Below are 19400 nucleotides of genomic sequence, written 5' to 3' on the forward strand. Positions count from 1 at the left end.
GAACTCTTTCAGTTGCCAAAAAGGAGCGGGGCGAAGGGTGGGGGTGGGGGGAGGCGGAAAAAGAAAAAGGAACCAGCCATTACTGGCAATTATTTTGGGAGAAGGCCTCTTTCATTTTTTTTCTTCATGTGTTTGAGGGTGCAAAATATTTACCCCTCATGGCTTGTTTTCTGAGCTATTGTTGTTCACCAGACTTAGTAATACTTCCGTTTTATTACCCCCCCTTTTTAATAACAAATATTTTGGCAGCCAATTTTCAAAGAACAGGTTTGAGGTGTATGTCCTTTTTTATATTAGCATATTCCAATAAAAACGTCATGTGAAACTTTGTTAACACCGTAATGAATTCTTGTTGCAGGTGAGATCTTCCCACCATTTTCTGGGTAGTTAGTCCATTGCAAAACTGCACATTTATTTTAATAACGTGTTTTGATTTTGTTTATTCATAGGATTCTTTTTCACTATGCATTTCCATTTGTTTTTTGGTTGGCTAGTTGGTGATTAACTTTCTACGCTGATATTGCTGTTTTATCCAAAAACATTTCAGGCCATCGTTTCCTCATTTTTTGTAGAGTTGCTAAACTCCTATTATACGATCTATTCCACCTTTGTTTTCCTTGCTAGAAGTCACCTCTTCCTCCATTTTCTTCAGTGTCTCTGTTCTTCCTGACCTTTCTGGTTTTTCAAGCAAGAACCCACAATCCCTATAAATGTCTCCCTTTCCTTTTTGTTAAGTGCGACAAATTTGTAACATATAGCAGAGCTCCCAGCAAGTTTCAAGCCATGTAAGGCTTGTTTTAGGATTTTGCAAAAAAAAAATCAAAGCTATTAAGTCTTTGTATATTGCTGACCTAGAGTGTTTACTTTCAAGACTACACCTCTTGGTAAACACCTTTTTGTGCTTTGACCTCTGGCAGAAGTTGAACTACCTTCCTCCACCCCACCCCACCCCCCATTTTGTTTTCTGTCATACAGATTGTGAAATGACCTGTTCAAATACATTTTAGTGCCCTGCTGCTTCTTGGAAAGTGGTTTTATTTTCCTGCAGCCCAGATTCTGCTGTCCTCTAGGCCAAACTAGACATCATGGGAGCAAACCTGTGTGTCAAAATCGCATACCCTCCAACATTTGTCTGATGAAAATGGAGACATTAGATTCTGCATCAGGAAGCTTCTCCCATGTTTGATCTCCTGCACACATACATGTCATATACACATGTACATCTGTCACCTTGAGCCATCCTCACAGGATTGTTGTAAAGAAAAAATGTGTGAGGGAAGGGATTGTGTACAACACCTTCAAGAGATAAATGGAATGAAGTAACGTTTTAGCTGTAAGCTTCCTTGAGTCCCTGCCAGGGAAAAAGATGAGGAGTAATAATAATAATAATAATAATAATAATAATAATAATAATAATAGAAACTGTAAGAATGATCAGGAACATACCAGAGAGTAAATCCTATTGAACTCAGTAGGACTTAGTTCTGAGTAAAAATGCTTAGGATTGCAGTGTAAGGCTGCACAGTCTTTACTCAGTTACTTCGGAGTAAGCACCAGATTCGGAAAGAAGTAGACTCCGCCATGGGAACAGGGCCGGGAGAGCATTAGAGTCCTGTCTAAGTTGCATGGGATCAATTCCAATCTATTACTTCTGAGGATGGGGACAGGCTGGTTGGATGAATGAAACTGACCACCTGTCTCTTCGATCCTTACCCATCTTGGGTCATAAAAGCGAGCAGGAAAGGTCTGGGCGATGGGCTCTGCTGGGTGGTGAATGATTCCCTCTGTGAGGGAGTCTTCCCAGACCCACTGAAAGAAGCAGTTATTAAACTGGCCACTTTGGACCCAGCCACCATTGCCAGCTATTGTCTCAAATCTTCCATTCCTGGCCAAGGTGATTGAACGGGCGGTTGCTGAACAACTCCAGGCACACCTGGAGGATGCAGACCATTTCAATTCCTTCCAATTGGGATTCAGGCGTCATCATGGGACTGAAACTGCTTTGGTCGTGCTGGTCGATGATCCCCAGTGGGCTAGGGAGAAAGGTGATAGCTGTTTCCTAGTTCTGCTGAATCTCTCAGTGGCTTTTGATACTGTGGTATCCCTCTGGACCGGCTAGAGGGGTTGGAAGCTGGAGGCACTGTTTTATAGTGGTTATGCTCCTTTTTCCTTGGTCATGTCCAGAAAGTGGTGTTGAGAGATGAGTGTTCAGACCCCTGGGCTCTCACTTGTGGGGTGCCTCAGGACTCCCCCCCCCCCATGCTTTTGAACATCTGTATGAAGCTATTGGGAGAGATCATCAGGAGGGTTGGGCTAGGTGTTCACCAGTGTATAGATGATACCCAGCTCTACCTCTCTTTCAAATCAGAACCAGTGAAGGCAGTGGATGTCATGTGTGAGTGTCTGCGGGTGGTTGGAGACTAAAGGATTGAGGCTGAATCCTGACAAGACAGAAGTAATGTTTTGGGGGGATAGGGGGCGGGTGGGTGTTGGGGAACTCCCTAGTCCTGAATGGGATAACTGTGCCACTAAAGGACCAGGTGCACAGCCTGGGAGTCATTTTTGACTCAGAGCTGTCCATGGAGGCACAGGTCAATTCTGTGTCTAGGGCAGCTGTATACCAGCTCCATCAGGTATGCAGGCTGAGATCCTATCTGCCTGTGGACTGTCTCACCAGAGTGGTGCATGCTCTAGTTATCTCCCGCTTGGACTATTGCAATGTGCTCTTTGTGGGGCTACCTTTGAAGGTGACTCAGAAACGACAACTAATCCAGAATTCGGCAGCTAGACTGGTAACAGGGAGTGGTTGCCAAGACCACATAACACCGGTCCTAAAGGATCTTCTCTGGCTCCCAGTATGTTTCTGAGCACAATTCAAGGTGTTGGTGCAAAACTTTAAAGCTCTAAATTGCCTCAGCCCAGTATACCTGAAGCAGCATCTCCACCCCGATCATTTAGCCTGGACACTGAAGTCCTCCTCTGAGGGTCTTCTGGTGGTTCCCTCACTGCAAGAAGTGAACTTACAGGGAAGCAGGCAGAGGGCCTTCTCGGTAGTGGCACCTTCTCTGTGCAACGCCTTACCTTCAGATGTCAAGGAGATAAAGAACTACATAACTTTTAGAATACATCTGAAGGCTGCCCTGTATCAGGAAGTTTTTAATGTTTGATATTTTACTATGTTTTATACATGCTGTAAGCCGTCCAGAGTGGCTGAGAAAATCCAGCCAGATGGGCAGGGTATAAATAATAAAATAATAATAATAATAATAATAATAATTATTATTATTATTATTATTATTACTCCACAGAGGAGGGTTCATATGTTCATTGTTTTCCACAGATGTTTCCAGTTGTGCTGTGTGCTATATATATATGCCTGTCTGTCTGTCTGTCTGTCCATCCATCCAGGTTTGGCTAACCCTTGGCCCACCAGATGTTGCTGGACTTCAGCTACCATTATCCCTCACTACTGTGTGGATCTTATGGGACTGGAATCCAACAACATATGGAGGCTGTCACGTTGGCTACCCCCTGTTCTAGACAATCTGGAAAGGCCAGTCCTGTAAAATATTCAGTTCACGATTAATGTGACATCACTTTGAATCTCACTGAGCCCTGACATGTTAGACGTCTTTTGTGTTTTGCAGAGATAAAGTTTCACATCAGGTGCATCTGAACCTGGGCTGCATCCAGACAGGCAGATAACCTTGGCATTTAGCATGTTCCCTTTTTAATAAATGGAAATGGCCTTTTGTTTACTAGAGGGAGGGGGGCTACATTTAAGAGGTCACCTATTAGCTGCATTTTTGCTAGCTGTCTGAAACCCAGCTCTACTGTCTATTAAACTCAACCCACTATGTAAACATTCTTGTGTTGTTCCTGGTCTCTACAGTGGCCAGGGGAGATCAGGTTTCACCTGCCTGCACATCTTCAAGCAATTAGAGCTATTAGCTTGAAGCTGTTTCACATTCAAGGTCCATGGTGACATTCAAGTCCACAAGACGGCTGAGGGTAAAAATAAAAGTAATAACAAACCTCCTTGGGAATACAGCCTGGTCACCACTCTTTTGTGTACACTTCTTAATAAATGCAACTGGAGGTTCAGGCAAAATGATTATTGCCAAGAACAGTATCTAACCTCAGTCACACGCTAGAGAAAATAAGGATAGTCACCTTGCATTGTGATCATGATAATTATTTATTTCTTTGGAATGGTGTAAGATTAGCCTTGTTATGGACTGCATTCTCAGCATGCAGACTTTGTAGTTTGCCTCTTGATTTACCAGAGAATTTTTGCTCAGTGTTTACATTGCGCAGCTAGCTGCTTCAGGTAAAGGCTTCGCTTCCAATGACATTCAGCCCCCAGGTTTAGTGAGTTCCAGCGGCAAGTCTTGAAAGCTGTTATTTTTAAAAAAGGTTGAAGCAGATTAGTGGTGACCTTAAAAGATTAAACTAGTACAGTTTAAAGATAAATAATCAGCCTTTAGCTCATTAGATAGCTACATAAGCATGACAGAAGGTGACTTTCTTATAACAGTTTTAGAACCCAGGATGCATTTTTCTTTTTAATATTTACAATTGGGGCGCGAGCTGCTCAAAAAGGTGGGTTTTGCTCTGTCTTTTGGTTCATATAGCTTTCCACCCCAGAAAGCACATTGTGACTGATTGCAACACTTTAAATTGTTTCAGTGCATCTTCGAATCCACTGTTTTTCTGTTGGTTTATTATGCAGAAGAGGCTAATTTTAAAAGCTATGCCTGCTGCAAAAGAAGATCTTCCTTTGCTGTCCCGGAGGGTGTTCTTAATCAGAAATAACCACAGGCTAAATTATAATGTGGAATTCTGCTGCCCTTTAACCTAACACTGCCTGCTCATTCGGTGTTTGTTAACAAACATCTCTAAGTACAAAATTGTTTGAGAATTACTTTTTCATTATATTCAGCAACTTCAATTAAAGTAAGAGGCTTATACAGAAGGGGGAGGAATTAAAAATGTATGGATTTTCCTCAAGAAAGTTTTAGTGATCATTTCCACATAAGCATTTTCTCCTCTGGTATTTAACTGTCTCGGGGATAGTCCAATTTAAGTAATATCCAATAACAAAGTAGAGTCTTTTAACAATGTAGAGAGAGAACCCAGCAGCTAATCAGATTGCCAACCAATTTTGAAGAAGTGGCGCTCTTAAGGGCCTGGAAACATAAATGGGTGGCATTTCCAAGCGATTTCACAATTAATGAGTACTACAGTCTCATTATGGCTACCGTATAAGGGGTGCAATCCAGAGATATTTAACGGTGTTTTAAGTCCCACTAGAATCAGTGGGCACTAAAGCGTGCTTAACTGTGTATCGGATCTCAGCCTAAGTTTCTACAGATAAACTAATCCATAACACCTACAGCAGGAAAGAGAAGCAACACACATACTGTGCATTTAAAGAAGAAGAAAATTAATAATAATAAAAAAAGTTTGGCCTACATAATTGAGAAGCCTAATTAAAAGATTAACTGGTGAGCTAAAGGTGAGAACTGCTGAGTTAGTAAAGGCCTTTTACAAGAAACCCTCAATTTCCTCCACTTTGCATGCCAGGAGCAGAAAGCTTGTAGTGCTTAGAGAGAAGGTGAGGCCTCTTTAAAAGCAGATCTTTCCCATTCTCTCTCTCTCTCTCTCTCCTCCACCACCACTTTGCCTAGTCTTTCTGTTTCTATGATCTGCCTTTTGAACGGTTTTTGTGGCTGATCAGTTCCACCTAATATGTCTCTTGATTTCTGCTATTGTAATACTCAGACGACATGCTGTTCTCTTCATTTTTATAAGCTTTAGATGCTCCTGCCTGTCATACTCTGGCGGTTTATCTTCAGCGTCTGGATTTGCTTTCAGACTTGCATGTCTATCAAGCTGCTGTTGCTTTGAATGTGAGATCAAAAGAAGATGAATTCCAGTGTAAAAAAAGGGGGGGGGGAATCCCCTTGTATGAAGAAAAGATTGCGTCCTGTGTAAACATCCCATTGACAGCTCCCAATGAGTTATTTTAGCTGAGCATTAGCACCCAGAATGACAGACAGTCCGAGAGTTTGTGCTAAATAACAAATATCAGTGGTTGTAGCACATTGACACAACAGCAATACATTTTCTTAAAAATGGGGGGGGGGGTCCTCCTGTTCTTTCCCTCCCTGTCTTTTTTTTTTCCTTTAGAAAAATGACTTGCTGAATATGGTTGTTCCGCCGTTTGTCTCTTTGCCAACTGCCTTCAAAATACAAAACCCAGTATACTTTCATTGACAGTATCTCTGCCCCCCCCCCTTACATCAAAAGACATGACTTTTGATAATTAAGGCTGAGGGTGGGGGAAGAGGGCTGGTGGTTGAAGGGAAGGGAGTTTACTTAGTCATCTGGACTTAAATAGGTAGTATGTTTTAGTGATTGAAAGGAAACCAAGAAAGAGAATGCATCTGCTGGAACATATTGAATGCACACTCCTGAGATCTTAGATTCAAAAGTCTAATTTATTTTAAATGGGCCGGGGGGGGGGGCGTGTTATGAAGGAATTTGAATAATTGCTGTGAAGTCTGGCCAACCTTAACAGACATTTATTGACATAAGCGCGTGGGTACCACAAAGAGTGTGAAAAACAAGCTTTCCAAAACTATGTACAAATAAAGAATTTGCCTAGCTAAGATGCATTTGCTGCTGTTTCGTTGAGTTTTACACACACACACACACACACACACACACACATATGTATATGTATATGTATATATGATTTCTGCACGTCAGCCAGCTGCTTTAATAGGGTAGAATTAATATAATTTTTTTGGAGTGTTAAACACAACTTTGAAATTACCTGCAAGCTCCAGCTGATCTATCAGCTTTGCAGATGGGGGGGGGGAGGAATTGCTTAAATTCTTGTGGTTTCTTTGTCATTTCATAAAAGCAGACGTTGCTACTGTGGAGGCAAGCCTCCCGTTGTTGCCTACAAAGGGCAGTGCTCCAGTGTGTTTTCCCTTCAGTGTGTGCTTCAGCTGCACAGCACTTCCTGTTTATTCAAACATCTTTTTACCATTCTTCAACCCCGTGCTTCAGAGAAACAGCCAGAATACATCTTCAGCAAGGAGACGGCAAACTAGAGACAGACAGTAAGAGTGCTCTGTTAAACTCTCCATATTCTCTGTTTAAATGCTCGGGGGGGGGGGGTGTACAACATGTAGCTATGGTGAACTTTTAACTTGCTATCTCGCTTGCAGAGGCATTCTTTTGCTCCAGGAAAATTTAATTGCTGAGGCTTTAGAGCAAAATAAGATGATTCACGTTGTTTACTGCCTTGTTGGGCAGGAAAACAAGACGAAATGGGAGCTGCCTTCTGCTAACTCGCCCCCCCCTCCTTTGGGGTGCTCTGTTTTTCAAATGTCTTTCTGAAGAAGTCCTGTACTGACTGTTGTTTGAGGAGGGACGGCTTTCGCTTAGAGCGTGTGTAAGTTTGTGAAGTGTTTTGTCTGTGTGTTGTCCTGTTACTGGCTTAAGTTTAGAAGGAATGGCAGCAAGGAAAGGGAGGGGCAGGAGGGAGTTTGAGGAGGGTCTGCATCTTTAGAAATGCCGTTCCCTTGTGGTTGTCTTTCTGTTTGTTAATATTAGAACAAATCAAACGATAAAGAAAAATCAGGCTGCTGAGATGAGCATGGGTGTTATCTCTGTGGTATGACTGCTGTCTAGACTTCTAGTGCTACAGGAAGATTTGAAGGAAGAAAAAGAGAGCAGACTGGTGTGTAAAAATAGGTGTTAACTTTAACGCCACAGATTTTTCTTCAGATTTTCAGGGTCTGTAATATTTATGACACCTGGCAAAATCCAGAGGTAATGCTGCTTAATATCTGTAGCTAGTGCTGTAACACATGTTCCGTGCCTCTCCTTTTTGTTCACGTGGCTTAATAAATTGTGTAGGTTTGGGGGGGGGGGGCGTTGTTTGTTTGGAATTTGTACTGTGTCCAGGAAAGTCCACCAACACAGATATCTAACTTTTTGTCCAATCATTTGAAGCAGTCGTTGTCATATCCACGAAGCACAAGAGGGCATGAAGAATGCATAGTCTGAATAAGCATCCTCAGAGAGGCTCTTGGGGGAAAAAACAAAAACCTCTATGAGGTCTGTTCCATGTTGAGACTTTTAAGAACAGAAACATATATTTTGACCAACTGCATGTGCCACAAACGTTTTAAGAATATGCATGCTTGTGGAAAAACTCCTCTTTTTTTTTTGCAATATTCCAAAGTATGCAGTGGGGAAAACAACAATATTTTGCAGCTGCCTCGGGGACAATTTGTTTAACAGCAAGATTAACTGCATAGGGAAGATGGAAAGAGTGACTAAAGTTATTTACTCAGATGTCAGTGTAGGTGCAGGCCAGCAAAACCCACTGTGGGAAAAGTGGTCTGCTGCCTTTCTTGGTATCTCAGTCTATTGGATGACCATCAGATTTCCCAGCTCACTGGTTTTGTTTTTTCTGGATGGCCGGCTTGATTATTTATCAGAAGGGAAAGGGAGTAGCTCAAGCAAACAAACATGTGGCCAAACTCTTGTTTTCTTTGTGGCTTAATAAAAGATACATGGAAAATAATAAGAGCATTGTTTTTCTCCCATTTTTAATAAGGGGAAATTGTGTATCATTTTAAAGGGAGGGGGAGAGAGGAGGAAGCTTAAAGTGAGTCAACAGTTTTGTGTGTTCTGTGCCTTCAACTTTCTGAAAACTCAAACAGTTCCCAGCCGAAAATTAATCTGTTGCTTTGTATATCCTATCAGTGGAGTGCCAGTCGCATGGGACTTAGATTGGATGTATCATAATTATGCTTACTTCTCCACCTCCATGGAAAATGTCGTTTGCTTTTCCTTTTAACACATCAGCTAGGTGCTTGCCTAAATGAGAAGTACTTGCAATCTTGTGGAGGGATGGATGCTGACTTTGGAGCAAAATATTGACAGCGCAGTTATTCTATCACCCCTATTGGCTGCTAAGTGTTTGCAGTGAGCGTGTGGAGTTTGCGCCCATGTTAAATCTATTACAGGCGCCCCTTTCTTTTTTAACACTGTTCTTGTGAATCTTATTGTGTACAGTGCACTGTTCCTTAATGATAGCTCAGGAGAATGTTAAGTAGTTTTTTTCTGTGAGGAAAAAAACCCCTGTGAACTAAATTACTTCCAAGAAAGAAAACACACACACACACACATATATATATATCCCGAAGTCCTGTTGTATATTTTGGTTGATTTCACTGAATTACAAAGAACTGACAGCCACATGAAAGGAATTTCACATTGGGTGGGCAGGTACAAATTTAATAGATGGACTTGCTTTCAAAATCTCTCCTGGAATTGCCCGTCAGTTTAAATGGATGTATTAGATCACCTTGTCTATAATATTAAGTGACTGGCTGCTGTACTTCTGTTCCGTTATCTAGGTTAAAGGTCATGCTCTCTTCCGGGGATCTGGATTGGGTTCACACAAGAAAACAAAACAAAACATGGAGCAGGACAAGGAAAGGGAAAGTTGTGCTGTTTCAGTGTCTTGCATGCTTGGGACAATTTAGGAAGCTCAAAAGGTGCTCTAAGCCAGTCTATTAATCCATTTATAGCTATGCACAAATGCTTCAAGAGGTTTTAATAGCACATGGTGCTTTCCTTCCCATCCATCTACCAGCCTCTGGCAGTTTAAGATTTCAGACAGTGTAGACCAGTTCATACATGTAAACCAGCTTTTCTTTTTAACTATTTAGTGCTGTAAAAGCCACCTACATGAATGCAGAAATGACAGTGAGCTCCCTCCATGTACACATTCAGGTTGTTGTTGTTGTTGTTTAGTTGTGTCCAACTCTGTGACCCCAGTGACCAGATCACATTCAGGTTAAATACTAGCAAAATCGTGTGTGTGTGTGTGTGTGTGTGTGTGTGTGTGTGTGTGTGTGTCCCTAACCTTTCTTTGTATGATTACTGCTTTATATTCCTAATACATTTGTGGTCTTTTTTGCAATTTCTCCTATTTCTATAATACTGTTTCTGAGATGAGGTGACAAGAGCTGCATAGTTATACTCAAGGTGCATATGCACCTGTATATTATCAGCTTAGCAGTCTTTATGCCCTGTATGTCAATATCTCACCAATAAAAATATGCATGAGGAACTTATTTCTTGTGTGGGAACAGTATGACTTCTCATTTGATTTATATTCTGCCCTTCCTCCTGAAGGAGCCCAGGGTGGCATGTTTAAAACCTTTCAAAACAAACAAAAAAGAAGTAAGTTCTTCTCAACCAGTGATCCCTAAGTTGCCAGGAAGAGTGTTTTTCAGCTGTCATATGCCTGGGTAAGTAGACTTGAGGTGGGACTTGTAGACTAGAAGTCTCTAAGCAAACGTTGGAGGATCTGCGCTGAGATGGGAGAAAAGAGCTGGTTGTTTCAGGGAAGCCTCGTCATTCTGAAAGCACTTGTATTGGTTTTCATGAGGAACCTTCTCTAGTGTTTCAAGGCACATCACTACATATTTAGTGTAGGCTCTAGTCTGCCTAGTCTCCATGTGTCCCCCAACTTCTTCCCTGTCATTGTGTCACGGAACTGTTTTCTCGGCGACATATCAGGAACATATAAAGAGTACAGCCATAGCAGACCGAAGGTCCATAGAGCATCTAAAGCTATCTAGGAGCCATCACTATCTGTTGTGGTAGTATTTTTCTACTCTGAATCTAATGCTTATTAGTTTCATCAGATGATCCCAAACTCTAATTTTGGATGGGGAAACACTGCTCTGTCCACTTTTTATAAACCTCTGTCATATCTTCCTCCCCACCTCTCCCCTTAGTCCCACCCACAGCCCAGTTTCTCTCCAGAAGCTTTCTTCTTCTACTGCTTTATGACAGTTGCTAAATGGAGCTAATGGAATAGGAAAGAGTTGCCCTCACACTAGTTGCACCCTATTCCCATCACTTCCATGCTTTTATTATAGAGCACTGATTATGGAGAACATAGGAAACTACCTTCTACTGAGTCAGACTTTTGGTCCATCTAGCTCAGTGTTGCCTACTCTGACTGACAGCAGCTCTTTAAGTGTTCCAGAGAGGAACCTTTCTCAGCGCTACCCGAAGCCACCAGGAATAGAACCTTCTGTGTGGAAGGAAGTGTTCTACCATTGAGCTACAGTCCTTCTCTTTTTGTGTGTTTGAAGGAAATATTGATGGGAATACATATTAGGTAAAGAGAATACCTATAATAAGGTAGGAAAGCTGAGATCCTGTGTATAGGAAGGTCATTTATTACATTACAGATTTTAGTATACTGTAATCCCGGCACATGTGCTTACTTAAATTTGCTGTTTTGTGTGCTCAATACTTTATGAACGTGCCATCCTGTTTGCTGCATTGAAAGTTATTGAAGTTACTGTATGCATCTTGAAGGGGGTTGTATAATGCTAGCTCATAACGTGTTCAGTTAATAACATAGCTACTGTGTGACTGGGCAATAGCATGTCCACCCAAATGCATAAGGTGGTAGCAAAGACAGGAGTTCATGTTCTTTCTAACCTGGGATTAATTTCATGCTAAACATTAAGATAAAGATTTAAGAGCTCTGCTGGATCAGGCCTGTCTAATTCAGCATCCATACGGTGGCCAACCAGATACTTATGGGAAGCCCACAAGCAGGACCCGAAGTGTAACACTTGTGTTTCCCAACAACTGGTATTCAGAAACATACATCCTGGTGGCGGAGGCAGAATATAGTATTGTTGGCTTTGTTGTTTAGTTGTTTAGTCGTGTCCGACTCTTCGTGACCCCATGGACCAGAGCATGCCAGGCACTCCTGTCTTCCACTGCCTCCTGCAGTTTGGCCAAACTCATGTTAGTAGCTTCGAGAACACTGTCCAACCATCTCATCCTCTGTCATCCCCTTCTCCTTGTGCCCTCAATCTCTCCCAACATCAGGGACTTTTCCAGGGAGTCTAGTGACCACTAACATCCTTACGCTCAATGCAGTTGCATAATCAATCCTCTTTCAGCGTCATCCTAGTTGGTAGCCATCACTACATCTTGTGGAAGAAAATTATGTTGTTTAACTCTGTAGTTATGTGAAGAAATTCCTTTCTATCTGTCCTGAATCTTCCAGCGTTCTTTAGCTCTAGTATTATGAGGGATACTACCAGTACTGCAGGGGAGCAAGCTCTTATCTGACAGAAAGCCTGGTTTTTAATAGTTATTATATAGTTGTTATATTAAATTACTTTGAGGTTGTATTGTAACCAAGCTGTACATAAATTTTGTTAAATACTCTTAGAATAAACTGCCTTTTAACACTTTAATCTTGAATTTATCCAAGCATTGGATTCGAACCTTGGTTGCTATAAATGTCTTTACACACACACACACACACACACACCACTCAGTTCAAGCTAAGTGTGGTTTTGGCATCTTAAGACACATTGATAAAAGACCTTCAGTACCATAACATTTTTACAACTTGCAATGGTTTATGGTTGGCATTATGGTTGGCTTTTAAAATCCACGTGGCAGGCGGAAATCCATCAGGTTAAGCATTTTCTAGTGCGGAAATACAATTATGTGAAAAGCTTCATCAGTTAACATTCTGCCTGCCAGACATCATGATATATATAAAACCAGTTTCCCACCCCTGCTTTATGCTTGCCAAAGCAAAGAGATCCAAACAGGCGTAAGAGGTTATCTGACCTGTTCACAGTCTTCCCCACTATGGTATAAAGTATTATATTTCTATTTAAATAACAATACCCCCCCCCAAAGAATGACACCTATACATATAAATACAACACCTGCAAATGTTGTGCCCAATACCCCTGCAGTGTGCTGGGCCCAGAAAATCCTACTGGCATCCCTGTAGCATACTGACTACTGTGTCTACATACTAACAAAGATATAGGGCTTGCTTAGTTCTGTGCTTCTCTCTCAAGCAGCATTTGTCAGACTGGATTAGACTACAAGTGCCAGTATTATAAGGGCTGGTATCCATTGACGTTGAATGGAGATCAGCAAGCTAATTTCACAAAGGCACTCCAAATAGTCTTGAAATGGCTTAGAGGAGGTGAGAAAGAAAGAAAGGCAAGCACTTCTCCTACTATGCTAGCCATCTTGCTTTCTTTTCAGTGATCCTCTCTTTTCTTCTCTGGCTCCAGAGGAGTGATGACTGTTGATTAGCCTTTAGAATTGCAGGGCAAGCAGGTTTGATCTCAGGTTAGGAGTGAAGGGGGAAAGGCTCAGATGAAATTAGAGGACTAGTGAGGGCTACTCTGAACCACTGAACAGACTGCATGGTTTGACAGTAAGGACTTTATTGTGCTGATTGTTACTAGTAGGACTTTCTCCCCAACGTTTTCTATAACTCGAAATTCAATATGAGGGAAAGGTTAATGTGTCCCCCCCCCCTCTGTTCCACTAAGTTGCTGCCAACTTCAATTGTTCTTTCTGCCTACTTTCGGAGGGTCCCCTGGGGCTTAATTTGAACCTATGTTCACTGACTCTTGATCCTAGCTAGATCTTATGAATTAATAACTGAGTGTGGCCTTGAAGCATGTGCAAAGTACCTTTCTGTTGCCAAAATGTAGCCGCAACTAGCCCACAACTGGAGTGGCCATAAGGTCTTCCAAGCAAGTTAAAGGCAAGTTTAACCCCAGCAACTCACATTTTAGAAATGAAGCAAAACTGGACCCCCTCCCCACTTCTTTAATATTTCTTGGATTTTCATTTTCCTTTACCTCAAGTTTCTTTGTGTGATTCTTTCCTAATTTGGGCTATGCATTATATCTTGAAGCTGTTTCCTTCTCATTTGCTTACAAACACCCTTTCCTAATGCAGAAAAAGATCTCTTGTGGTAACCTTCTGGGAGATATATACTCACAGGGATCCTGACAGATACTCATGTGAGAAAACCCCATGAATACAAGAAGATGGCCTTAAGGGTTCTCCGCCTCAGAATCTCAACTTCACAGTCACTCTCAGTTGAGAAATGAGGCATTTCTTGCAAGGCTAACTCTTCTGGGGACATTAAAAAAACCAAACTGGTTTTGACCAACATGTTGGTCAGAACAGATAGAAAGCAATATCACATTTTGAGGAAATCAATGACGCGCTAAGTTTCTTAGTGGCACTTACTCCTGGGTAAGTACAGTTAAGAGTGCAGCCCTAGTTGATTAAGGTACTAAATGGAGCCAGCTTCACATTGATAACTGTATTGCTCAAAAGTCTTTCTCCTTTAGTAAACTCTCATCTAGGAGACTCAAAGCTTCCCTTTCTGCCATATGGAGGAGAGCATGAGTACCAAGGAGAGTGTTCTATACCTCCCAAATGTGAACCAGAAATATCTATCTATCTTCAGTTTAGCATTCCAACAAGTAAAGGTACCAACTATATATTATTAGACTTCCATCCATTGAAGTCTTACTGCTGAATCACTTATATTTCCAGGTATCAGAACTGAAATGTTGCTTGTATGTCAACTGAATGTTCTTCCCATGTTGGAAAACTTCCATATTTAGATTTCCAAGGGGTCCCTCCAGATGGGGCCTCAAGAGTAGAAATGGATGTGTAGTATTCTGGGCCTCTGCTAAGTACCATCAGCTGCAACTGTGACTTGCTTTATAAGATTCCCCTACCTTGTCACCATATCTTTCTAGCTTTCTGAGGGTTCATGCTTTCTGACTTGTAGAACTAAAGATGCCCTTCAATTAATTCAAGAATGCAGTGAAATCTGTGTTTGCTAAACATTTCGGTGAACATATGCAGAAGGAAGTGTGGCTGCCTCATTCTCCTCCTTCCGTGTAGGCATCTTGCACAGGGACTATTTCTTTCTTGTTTTACATTAATGAAGTCTTCACTGTTCCCACTGTTAACACCTACGCATGTACTGAACGTCTCCAAGGAGACAAGGAAACCCTTGAGTCCAGCAATGGTGAATCCTCCAATGAGGCAGCAAGCAAGAGGCAACTCCTTGAGGCATCTAAGCTTCCAGCTGTCCTCCTGCAGACATTAATTTCCTTCTGGCTCCTACAGGCAGGCTTTCTTCTTTGCATCTGAAATGTTGGTGAGTGCTTCAGGCTTCTGAGAGTGAGCTGGGTAGGGAAACACTTCTTGCATCTCTTTGTGATCTTTTCCCCAGCCTCCTGTTTATGTCACCTGGCTTCCTCTTCAACAATTGCAAACGTATTTCCAATTCTAGCACTGTCACCACCGACTTTCCATATATATATATAACCAGTCATTACTGATCTTTCATAAATCCAGCCTTTGCTGCTGTTTATGTGCTTTGCTAACTTCTCATTAGGTATTAGGAAACAGGCCCTGAGTTGCCATGTATTCAGGATGTTGCTTCCTGCTGAGCCACACTGCCAGGTGTGGTCAACCTGTCTGAAGGGTGGAGTCTGTTTTCATCACTGTGCGGACTTGCAGGGGATTTGCATCTTCTCTATTAGTTTCTGAGAGGGCTGCTTTGTTTTGGCAGGAAGCAATTATTTTTCACAGGCTGCACAATTAACTTTTATGGCATGGATAGTTGCAAAATGTGGAGATGAGCAAATGCTTAGATATTTCAAAATGAGGAGAAGACTATCAATATATATGAGCCAGAATACCTTCAAAAAGACATTAAGAGATGTCATACCTCTGATATTTAAATGCTAAGGACAGACATTGGGATATGGCTGTCTCCATATCGAACCATGTTTATGAATTTCCCAGGTACGTTTTTCTGAACATTGCTGGAAGCAGAATAATACACCCACCAAATCCACTTTTGGTTTGAACTAGGAAGGACCCTACTTGTCATCTTAGTATCTAATGTTTCTACAGCAGACTGGGGCAGGGCCTTACCTCTGAAAAGGCAGGACCAGTTTTCAGCACTCTGCTTAAATATGTAATGCATAAGAGGTAATACAAAATAAGACCAATCACTCTCTAAATATCATGGGCATAAGCCACAGAGAAAAGCTGAGAATTTATTATCCACCTTCATTGTAAAGCATTGAAGAGGGTTTGATCTTTCAGGGCATGGAAGATCCTGTGCTCAGATAACCGTAGGATTTCCTTGTTCAGAATGTTTATCTTACCTCATAATGAAGAGAGGGAAGATGGGAGAACGTGAGTCAGTCTGCTCTTGATGCTTCCCTCAGTAGAATCCCAGGAGGGAATGTACAAAGAAGGAAATAACACAACCCCTCTTCTGCATTATGTGTTTTCCCTAGGGAACAGTAGAAAACAAACCAACCCTGTTTCACAATCTATCTGTTTCTCTAGGGCAGCCTTTCTCAACCTGTGGGTCCCCAGATGTTGTTGAACTACAACTCCCATCACCCCTAGCTACCAAGGCCAGAGCTCAGAGATGATGGGAGTTGTAGTCCAACAACATCTGGGGGCCCACAAGTTGAGAACCGCTGCTCTAGGGTGTGACTGGCTAATCTGTGGCCCTCTAGATGTTGTTGGACTCCCCATAATACCTTTCCATAGTGGTTGGGGCTAATTGAGGTTGGAGTCATAACAATAAAAGGGCTGGCTTACCAACAGTGATAAGACAACCCTGCACTAGAGGAATGTGTACTTATGTGCTTTGAGAAAGCTTTGAGAGGAGGCTGAGACCACTACCAATTCAATAGAATGTAAAATAGCCAGGGCTGTTCTAAGTAACTACCATTTTCATATTTCTACACCTGCTACAGAAACAGTGATTTCTTACATCAGATTGCAATATACCAGGCATGTCCAAAGTCCGTTTCGGGGGCCTAATCTGTCCCGCTGGTCGATTTAATCTGGCCCCTGTGGCAGTTTATTTCCTGGGGTAAAATCCTAAAAAAATACCTCAACAACTTCAATCCTAAGAAAAGGTTAACAACTTTGGTTGGCCCTTTGGTCGGCCCTCACGGCCCTTCATTTCATCAAATCTGGCCCTCTTTGAAAAAAAGTTTGGACATCTACACATAGTCTGATAAACTGACACTCTTTAATGTGAAAGTTGCAGTCCACACCCCGCCTCCCCGAATAGGGTCAGAGTGTTGAATTATAGACATGTTATTGAAAACAGTTTATTAGCACAAGCCATCAACTAGAGTCAGTTCATTTTTGTGCTGAATGAGGCACTACCAGAACCATATGAACATTTGGGCTTTGGTCTTCTAGGGTTTGTTAGTGTGGATATTATTGTGTCATTGCTGTAGTCCAATGACAATCAAATTCTGGTGGTTTCTTTGGTGAGTATGCCATGTATACACAAGATAAACCAATAATTTATGCTTGGTAAAACTTATTTCTATCATTATTTTCCTTCAGGCTCTTCAGGTAGCAAGGCAGCTTTTGTTACAGCAGCAGCAGCAGCAACAACAACAACAACAGCAGCAGCAACAACAACAACAACAAATTAGTGGGCTGAAGTCTCCCAAGAGGAATGAGAAACAACCATCCCTTCAGGTAAGACATTATAACAACAACAATGTACTTATTCCTTGATGTGTTTTAATAGGATCAATTGACATGGAAACTTGTAGTAGCAGATTTTTTAAAAATATGCTGTTGATGTCACCATTGTCTCAGTCACGCTTAGTGGTGTGGTAGACATGGTGTAAATGTATCAATAGTAAGTGCTCTTGAGACTTTATTTTACCAGTTAAACTGTTAAACAAAGGTCTTGAAAGGATATATGGGGAAGGGCTGTAGATCAGTGGCAGAAAGTCCAAAGTTCAGTTCTCAACTTCCTATGTTGGAGGTCCCCATTGAAGAAGAGCGATTTTTGGAATGCGAAGTATCCACCAATCTACCTTGAATCTTTGATACTCTAAAAAAAATGAACAGTCACTGTGCTCTTATGTAAAAGATTTCTAGAAGAATTAACAATCCTTTGAAATAAGGTCCATGTGCTAACTCTAATTCAAAGTTAGTGAAGCAAATCTTGTTTTGTTGATAAGTTTTGGTGAATAGACCTTTGTGTTTGGAAGTTTCCCAGAACCATTGTTTACCATATTTAGAAGCATGTATGTGCTATTAGAGCCTCAATATATGCTGAGTAATATTTGCAAGGAAATCTGTCCATTCTTTTACTCTGTGTTGCTGCATATCAAGTAGTTTTTCATCATGTTGTATCAAGAAAATAGAGGTGTGTCAACTACTGATTTGGCATACAATTTGGAGGAATGGTAATTAAATCGTAAAAGTATTAGGGATTTGCTAAGGTCAGCTTAGTTTATCCACATACCAGTGATGGTTTATTGTTTATATTGACATTTGCCACTTGTCTTTCTAAGGGAAGCACATCCAGTTCAGATACAAATTCCAGTAGTTTCGTTTAACTATATCCAGGACTTTATCCATTTCAAGAAGTATCTGTAGATAATTTCGGTGATATTTTTTTCTAAAGGAAAAAATGGAATCCTTGGCTTCATTCCTAAAATACCGGTATATGAATGGGAGGAAGGCCACAGAAGGAAGTTTACCTTCCCCTTCACTCCCCGGTAGCTATCTGTGCCCCTGAGGAGTCAGGGAGACATCCTGCACATTGTAGCATATGAAGCATAGGGAATCTGCTGCAGAGAATCTTCCAAAATCAGGTCCAGATTTGCCTGTGTGAGGCGATCCAGCCTCCTCATCCATCCCATTGCACATTATTTAGGATCCCATCCCACACTGATCACCTGGATAGGCTTGTGGGGAGTAGGACAAGCAGCTGCAGGAGGGATGGGGGAACAGTAAACATTCTTTTTGCCTGATTATTTTAAGACCCAAATCAAGGTTCAGAATTTCCCCCCACCCCCCACAGTAAGGTATCTTGTATAATTGCTTGAAATCATGTTTTCCTCCAAAGTTATTTTTAAGGAACAACACTTAAAACATATCAGGTGTATGTTGTTAACCTGGTTTTATGCATGGAGACACTAAGCTTGGCATATTAAGCTGATGGCTCACGATTACAGGACAGCTGGGATGTAGAGGCATGGTCAGAACTCCGAGGTCACACGGTTACGTTCAATTCCATGGCTGAACCCCAACTCTCTGTTTATTGTTAATTGATATTCTTTCAGGAGGAGTGGGTGTTCTGTGTCTGAGCAAATGCATATTTAAACGTATTGTTGTGAAAGAACAGAACGCTGAATCCATGCTGTTTTGTTAGAACTTCAAAAATATTTTGAAGTTATTTTGGTCAATCTATTGCTGATCCATTTGCCTTTTAATAGACTCTTCTACTGGGGACATTTTTAATGAGATATTGTGCTAGCGAGGCCCAGTGTCAGGTACTAGAAGAAGTGCTTTGTTGTGCAGATGTCTTAAGAATTGCTCCAGAGGATGAAATATGACTGTGTTGACCTTTCAGCTGTGAGCTTATTTGTCAGGATTCAAATAAGTTGAAAGGATCAAACCAAACAGTT

General features: G+C 41.5%; 1 protein-coding gene across 44 annotated transcripts in view; it reads left to right on the top strand.

The window, feature by feature from the left end:
- The window catches only part of FOXP1 (forkhead box P1), a 546942-nt gene that overhangs the window by 357419 nt on the left and 170123 nt on the right, over positions 1-19400 (top strand). For 32 of the 44 annotated variants that reach the window (XR_014522962.1, XR_014522963.1, XR_014522964.1 and 29 more), the window contains one exon: positions 17314-17451. Coding sequence is in view for 29 of the 44 variants with exons in the window: in XM_083491883.1 (XP_083348009.1) it covers positions 17314-17451 (138 nt within the window). In the remaining 15 variants the exon portion in view is untranslated. Of the gene's footprint in view, positions 1-6947; positions 7134-7374; positions 7469-17313; positions 17452-19400 lie in introns of those variants that run through there. The other 12 variants (XM_083491903.1, XM_083491894.1, XM_083491909.1 and 9 more) reach the window with 5 other exon arrangements.

This window comes from Podarcis liolepis, assembly GCF_965112155.1.
Source record: "Podarcis liolepis genome assembly, chromosome: 2".
Classification (NCBI taxonomy): Eukaryota; Metazoa; Chordata; class Lepidosauria; order Squamata; family Lacertidae; genus Podarcis; species Podarcis liolepis.